General features: G+C 53.1%; 1 protein-coding gene across 2 annotated transcripts in view; it reads left to right on the forward strand.

The window, feature by feature from the left end:
* TRAF2 (TNF receptor-associated factor 2) overlaps positions 1-2,471 on the forward strand; it is a 46,533-nt gene extending 44,062 nt beyond the window's left edge. For both annotated transcript variants that reach the window (XM_011985101.1, XM_011985102.1), the window contains one exon: positions 1,545-2,471. In XM_011985101.1, the coding sequence (XP_011840491.1) occupies positions 1,545-1,763 (219 nt within the window). In that variant the 3' untranslated portion in view covers positions 1,764-2,471. The remainder of the gene's footprint in view (positions 1-1,544) is intronic.
* Positions 2,472-7,794: the final 5,323 nt, after the last annotated feature.

Raw genomic sequence — 7,794 nt, forward strand, 5'->3', positions numbered from 1 at the left:
AGAACGAGACTCCGTCTCAAAAAAAAAAAAAAAAAAAGCGCAAGGCCAAGTGTCGGGGAGTATCCCTGTGGTCCCAGCACTTTGGGAGGCTGAGGTGGGAGGATTGCTGAACCCCCAGGAGTTTGAGATCAGCCTGGGCAACATAGTGAGACCCCATCTCTACAAAAAAAATAGAAAAATTAGCCATGCATGGTGGTGTGCACCTGTATTCCCAGCTATTTGGAGGCTGAAGCAGGAGGATTGCTTGAGCCCAGTAGGTTGAGGCTGCAGTGAGCTGAGATCACGCCACTGCACTGCAGCCTGTGCAACAGAGCAAGATCGGGCTCTAAAAAATAAGTGAACAAAAGGACAAAGTACAAAATAATGCAAGTTCAGGGGTGCCCAGCTTTAGCCCAGGACTCTAGATGTTGATGGGCGTCTGGACCAGTAGTTTGAAAACCCTGCCCTGGAGAGACTTTGCAGAGGAAGGAACACGGCTTCAGAGCCCTCTTCATCTGAGGTGTCATTTATTTATTTATTTTTAAGACGGCGGCTTGCTCTGTCGCCCAGGCTGGAGTGCAGTGGTATGATCTCAGCTTACTGCAACCTCTGCCTCCCGGGTTCAAGCGATTTTCCTGCCTCAGCCTCCTGAGTAACTGGGACTACAGGCGCCCACCACCATGCCAAGCTAATTTTTGTATTTTTAGTAGAGACGAGGGTTTCACCATGTTGTCACACTGGTCTTGAACTCCTGACCTCGTGATCTGCCCGCCTCGGCCTCCCTAAGTGCTGGGATTGTAGGCGTGAGCCACCGCCCCGGCCTATTTTGAAAATCAGAATCTATTTTTGGTTGCAGAACTGAAGATCCAGAGACTAGGCTGGAATGAGAAGGTCCCTTCCTTTTGCCACACTTGGCCCAGGCTTGCTACTTCCCCCACCCCCTATAGCTATGGAGCAGGAAGATCAGAGCTGGGCGGGGTGAGGGTGTGGAGGGCCGTCTGTCCAGGCTCACAGCCCAACAGAGGCAGGCTCAGGTTCACAGCCTGACAGAGGCAGATCAGAGCTGGGTGGGGTGAGGGTGTGCAGGGCCCATGGGCGCTCATCTGTCCCAGGGCATCCGGGTTCACGGCCCGACAGAGGCTCAGGTTCTCCCTGGAAAGTGCTCCTCATGGGTGGGCAATGGCTGCTTCCTGATCTCTTTGGCAAGAAAATGTCTTTGCCGGATATATTATTTTTTGTATTTTCCTCATAATAATTCAAGTTCAGGAGTGATAAGCTTTAGCCTAGGACTCCAGATGTCAGTGGACAGGAAAGGCCAGAATGGACACAGGTTCCCCAGAGAGAAGCGGAATGTCGGGGGCTGGGGAGGGCTGGGGAGCCGGGGCACAGCAGCAGGAGCAAGGCCGCCCACCACGTGGTCTCAGCTGGGCCTCAGCCTCTGGCCTGGGTCCTGGGATGGGCACCTGTGGCTTCCTGCTAGTGGCCCTGCAGGTGTCCAGACCCTCGGGAGCCAGAGCGAGATGGCCCACAGACCTGTGTCCCCTCCCTGGGGCTCTCTCCTCCAGGTGACCTTAATGCTGCTCGACCAGAATAACCGGGAGCACGTGATTGATGCCTTCAGGCCCGACGTGACCTCGTCCTCTTTTCAGAGGCCAGTCAATGACATGAACATCGCAAGCGGCTGCCCCCTCTTCTGCCCCGTCTCCAAGATGGAGGCCAAGAATTCCTACGTGCGGGACGATGCCATCTTCATCAAGGCCATTGTGGACCTGACAGGGCTCTAACTGCCCCCCCTGGTGTCTGGGGGTTGGGGGCAGCCAGGCACAGCCGGCTCACTCAGGGGCCACCACACTGGGCCAGGGCCTCACTGTACAAGTGGGCAGGGGCCGCGCTTGGGCGCTTGGGAGGGTGTCGGCCTGCAGCCAAGTTCACTGTAATGGGGGAAGGAGCCACCAGCCAGTCCTCAGATTTCAGAGACTGTGTGGAGGGGCCTGGAAGATAGGCTTAGCCCAGGGCTGTGGTGGGATTGGCTGAGGGTTTTCAGGTGCTTCCCAGCGCAAGCTGCCCTTGCTGTCTTGTGCAGTGAAGGGAGATGCCCTGGGTGGGGACACGTGGTGTGGGAGCACATCCCAGCAGTGCCCGTGCAGCAGGAGTGCAGTGGATGACCTTGTGTCCCTCGGGCATGACAAAGGAGGAGGGCTGCTCCAGGAGAAGGGCCTCCTGCTGGCCAGAGCGAGGAGGGCCGAGAGGCTTGGTTCTCCCCTCTGGCCCCTGGAGAGAAGGGAGTGTTCTTAGACCCCTGGGTGCTTGTCTGCACAGAGCTCTGGTCTGTGCCACCTTGGCCAGGCCGGCTGTGGGAGAGGGTCTGGTCCCACGCTGCCTCTGCTCAGACCACTGTGTGGGGGGTGCACAGCACAGCCTGCGGGTGAAATGTGAGAGCTCACCATCGAGCTCACGAGACAGTTATTAAACCATTCAAATCTCTGTGGTCAGTGGCATCCATTTGATTCCAGGTTGCCTGTGGCTTCCAGCCTTGGCAGTGGTGACCCTCTGCGGGTCCTCCTGGCCTCCTCTCCTCTCACAGACCCCTCCCCACAGGGTGCCTGGCCCCTGCCTGCTTCTCTAGCTAGCCAAGCTGTTCTCTCTGTTCCTTACCTGCTGTAAGCTCTCTTTTCTGGAGCCTTGGTGAAGCCCAGTGTTCCCTCTTCTGGAATGTTCTTCCCTGTTGAGCTCCTCTCTTGGGCCTCCCCAGGGACTCCTGTGAGAGCAGGATGAGGATGAGCCAGCCCTGGTCCTGCCTCTCTGTGTACAGGCTCCACCGAGCATCCTGGCTGCACCGGGGGTCCTGGCTGCACCGAGCGTCCTGGCTGCACCGGGAGTCCTGGCTGCACCGGGAGTCCTGGCTGCACCGAGGGTCCTGGCTGCACCGGGGGTGCTGGCTGCACATGGGGTCCTGGCTGCACATGGGGTCCTGGCTGCACCAAGGGTCCTGGCTGCACCGGGCGTCCTGGCTGCACCGGGCGTCCTGGCTGCACCGAGGGTCCTGGCTGCACATGAGGTCCTGGCTGCACCAAGGGTCCTGGCTGCACATGAGGTCCTGGCTGCACCGAGGGTCCTGGCTGCACATGAGGTCCTGGCTGCACCGGGGGTCCTGACTGCACTGAGGGTCCTGGCTGCACTGCCCCTGTGGTGTGTTCTCGGGACAGCACAGGTAGGTGTAGGCACAGCTTCGCACTCAGTATCGGGGCAACTGTGCTGGGACCTATTGGGCATCTGTATCGGGGTCCAGGATAAAGTGATGTCGTCTCTTGACATCTTCATGCACTGCTGTAGTTTGAGAAGTTAAGACCAGAGAAAAATACAGAAAATAACTCAGGCACAGAACTGACCAACAGGCATTGTCTGTGTTCTGTGAGTGTGCTGGGCCTAAAAAGCGGGCGTCACAGAGCCTTGCTGTTCCCTTTCCCGGCCTCACCTCAGCTCCCCAGGCCATGTGGCAGGAACTGTGGTGTTTCAGTTCTCCTTGGGCTTTAGAATTTTGCATCTGTATGTTTCTGTATTCACAAATAAGAGTATTGCATTGAAAATGCAGAAACCATCCACTGGGACGGCTGCAGGTAGCTGGGCTTTTTACTCAGCCTGACTACTCTTAATGCCTGTTGTGCTGGGCACTCTGCATGGTGGATTCTGACTGCTGTGTGGGAGCTCCCCAGAGAGCACCTCCCAGTCTCTTCCCGTGTCTTCAGGGTTTGGTGACTAGAGACAGCCAGACCTGCTCTCTTGGGTCTCCTGTCAACCTGGAAGGAGGGTTGGTGGTTTCTAGGCCTCCCCTTTTTAGCAGTTGCCAGCTTGCTTTGCGGAGGGGCTGCATCTAGTCCTTCCACCAACACCAGGGGAGGGTTCCCATCGCTCCCATGCCTGCCCACGCTTCGTGTTGTTGGAATTGAGAAGATGCTGCAGCCTGCTGTGTTTGAAGTGGCATCGCTGTCACATGCGTTTCTCTGGTGACTCGGCGGGGTCGGGCATCTTGACCACGCTTACCTCTCCGTTGGATTATCTCCCGTGCGAATTAACCTGTTGATATCTTTCTCATTTTTCTTCTGGTTGTTGGTCTGGGTCTTATTCTACTGGTTGGTAGGAGTTCCTGATATTCCTGATTACAGATTCTCAGTTGTCTTTGAACTGTGTTTCTGTTCCTGACGTGCAGAAGCTTAAACCCTACGCATGATCAGTTGATCTTATGCTTTATGAATGGTGCTATTTCCGACTGACTCAGAACATCCGGACCTTCCCTGAGGCTGAAAACCACTGTCATGTTTTCTTCTAATGATTCTGAAGTGTTGCCTTTAGCATACTGGGCTTCTCTATTTGGGGATTTATTTTATATGACAGGTTTTGCTGGGTCACTGCAGTTTGTTAAAGCAGATAGAAGAGGTCATCTCTTCTCACTTGAAGCGAAATGGAACTGTGAAATGAGAGGAATGGGACCAAAAAAAATCCTCCCACAGGGACAAAGACGGGGAAGAAGCCAAATCTCAGAGGATTTGAACCCATTTTGAAAGGTGGGAAGTGGGTTGGTGGGTGGCTGTTGAGCAGAAGAGGGCTGAGGGGGAAGCTGGCCACCCCGGGAGACCCTGGCACAGCAGAATCCGAGCTAAAAGTGGATCAGCTGAAAGACCTTGCAGGTCCTTTGCCAGCCAGAGCAGCCAGATGGTTCTCCTGGCCCTCACCTCCCTGCGGTGGAGATGGAGGTCCGGAGAACCTGGGGGAAGAGCTGAGGACCGCACCCGCGACGCAGTGAGAGCAGCATCGGGCTCCAGGCTGAAGAAGGGGCAGAGGTCTGCACTCGGAACAAATCTCTAGGTGCTGGCTGCTGCATGAAGAGGCTCCCACAAAGCAGACCGAGGCCCCGGAGGAACAAAATGCTCTGGGGCGCCCCGTGGGCAGGCCTGGTCCAGCCGCCTCGTGGCCTTCTGGGGAAGTGACAGGCTCTGTGCAAACCCACAGAGGTACCATCGTCACTATCTAATTTTGGGACATTTCATCAGCCTGCAGAGAAACCTTCCCTTAGCAGTCACTCTCTTCCCCTCCCCTCAGCCCCTGACAGCCAGCCACAAACCTACCTTCTGTCTCTAATAGATTTGCCTACTCAGGACACTTTTACTCAGCAAGATATTTTCAAGGTTCTTGTGTGTTGCAGCATGCGTCGGAGATATTTCATTCCTTCTTATGGTTGAATAATATTCTCTTGTAATATTCTCTTGTATGGATGCACCACACCTTATTTATCCATTCACCCGTTGCTGGACATGGGGGCGGTTTCTACTTTTTGGCTACTCTGAAAATGCAGTTGTGAACATTTGTGAACAAGTTTTTGTGGGGACACATATTTGTTTTCATTTCTCTTGAATATTTATACCGAGGAGTAGAGCTGCTGGGCCACTTGTTCAGCTCGTGGAGAAATTTGCCAAACTTTCATGTCACCTTTCATCTCCCTTGGGAAGTGTTTTGTTTTTTTTTGTTTTTTGGGTTTTTTTTGAGACGGAATCTCGTTCTGTCTTCCTGGCTGGAGTACAATGGCACGATCTCGGCTCACTGCAATCTCTGCCTCCCAGGTTCAGTCAGTTCTGCATGAGCTTCCTGAGTAGCTGAGACTACAGGTGCCTGCCACCACGCCCGGGTAATTTTTGTATTTTTAGTAGAAACAGGGTTTTACCATGTTGGCCAGGCTGGTTTCAAACTCCTGACCTCAGGTGATCCCCCCACCTCGGCCTCCCAAAGTGCTGGGATTACAGGCGTGAGCCGTTGCATAACATTTTTAAATTTCACATACTAAAATTGATTTGTTCTTTTGTTTTGTTCATGGAACATTCAGTTCCATGGATGTTCACACCGGTGCAGATTTGGGTAAGCACCATAACTGGGAGACAGGCGAGCCCTGCCGTCTCAGAAGACCGTTCCATCTCCCCATAGTCACCACCCCGACCCCGGCAACCACACACCTGTCCTCCACCCCAACCCGGCAGCCACGCGCCTGTCCTCCCCCACCCCCCGACCCCGGCAGCCACGCGCCTGTCCTCCCCCACCCCGACCCCGGCAGCCACGCGCCTGTCCTCCCCCACCCCGACCCCGGCAGCCACGCGCCTGTCCTCCCCCACTATAGTTATGTCTTTCCAAGAAGGTCCCATAATAGAGTCCTACAGTGTGTGGCCGAGAGCAGCGGGACCTGCAGAACCCCTCTGAGGTTGATGAGAATGCGTGCATCCGTGCGTCGGCATTTGTTTTCTCTTTTTTTTTTTTCAGTAGTGCCGTATGGATGGATCAGTTTGTCTCGTCACCTGTTGAAGGGTATTTGGGTTGTTTCTAATGTTTTGCAGGTCTGAATAGAGCTGCTATAAACATTTGTGTACAGGTTATTGAACACGTTTTTATTTCATTACGATAGTTAGCAATGGGGCTGCTGGATCACATAGTAAGTGTATTTTTAAATTCAAAAGAAACTGCCAAGCACGTTCCGAAATAGCTGTGGCCTGTCGTGGAACACCAGCTTAAGCCACCGTTCCCGCTGCTCCACATCCTCATGGGCACTTTGTGTTCTCAGCATTATGTTTTTATTTCTTTTTAAGAGATAGGGTCTTGCTGTGTCACCCAGGCTGGAGTGCAACGGCGCAGCCCTACCTCACTGCAGCCTCAAACCCGTGGGCTCCAGTGATCCTCCCACCTGGGCCTCCCCAGTAGCTGGGACTACAGGTTCACACCATCACACTCAGCTTATTTTCTTTCATTTTCGTAGAGACAGAATCTCACTATGTTTCCCAGGGTGGTCTCAAACTCCTGGTCTCACACCGTCCTATCTTGGATGCTGGGATTGTAGGTGTGTGTCACTGTACCTGGCCAAACTTTATTCTTGTTTTTGTTTTCCTTTTCCCTCCCTCCCTCCTTCCCTTTTTTTTTCTTTTTTTTTTCTTTTTCTTTTTCTCTTTTTTTTTTTTTTTTTTAAAGACAGTCACGGTCTCATTCTGTTGCCTAGGTTGGAGTGCAGTGGTACAAATCCTACCTCACTGCACCCTCGAAACCTCAGGCTCAAGCAGGTCTTCCTACCTCAAGCCTCCCAAGTAGCTGGGACCACAGGCACACCACCACACCCGGTAGAACTGGATCTCCTTTTTTTTTTTTTTTTTTGAGACAGAGTCTCGCTGTGTCATCAGACTGGAGCACAGTGACCCATCTTGGCTCACTGCAACCTCTGACTCCCTGGTTCAAGCGATTCTCCTGCCCCAGTTTCCCAAGTATTTGGGATTACAGGTACGTGCCACCACACCCAGATAATTTTTTTGTATTTTTAGTAGAGTCAGGGTTTCACCATGTTGGCCAGAATGGTCTCGATCTTCTGACCTCATGATCTGCCTACCTCGGCCTCCCAGAGTGCTGGGATTACAGGTGTGAGCCACTGCTCCCCGCCAGAGACAGGGTCTCTCTATGTTGTCCAGGCTGACCTGAAACTCCTGGGCTCAAGTGATCTGTCTGCCTCAGCTTCCCAAAGTGATGGGATTACAGGCATGAGCCACCACGCCCAGCCCATTCTTGTTTTTCAGAATTGTTTTCACTATTTTTGTTCGTTTGACAGTACATATATATTTTACAGTCAGCTACAAAAAGTTCTGCTGGGATTTTGATTGGAATTGTGTTAAATCTACAGATCAGTTTGAGGAGAATTGACATCTGTGTTGAGTCAGACAATCCATGAATGTAGTCTGTCTCTAATTCTTTATCAGCATTTTGTAGTATTTCATATGTGTGTTGAACTGGCTGGAA

This window comes from Mandrillus leucophaeus, unplaced genomic scaffold, assembly GCF_000951045.1.
Source record: "Mandrillus leucophaeus isolate KB7577 unplaced genomic scaffold, Mleu.le_1.0 Scaffold28, whole genome shotgun sequence".
Taxonomy (NCBI): Eukaryota; Metazoa; Chordata; class Mammalia; order Primates; family Cercopithecidae; genus Mandrillus; species Mandrillus leucophaeus.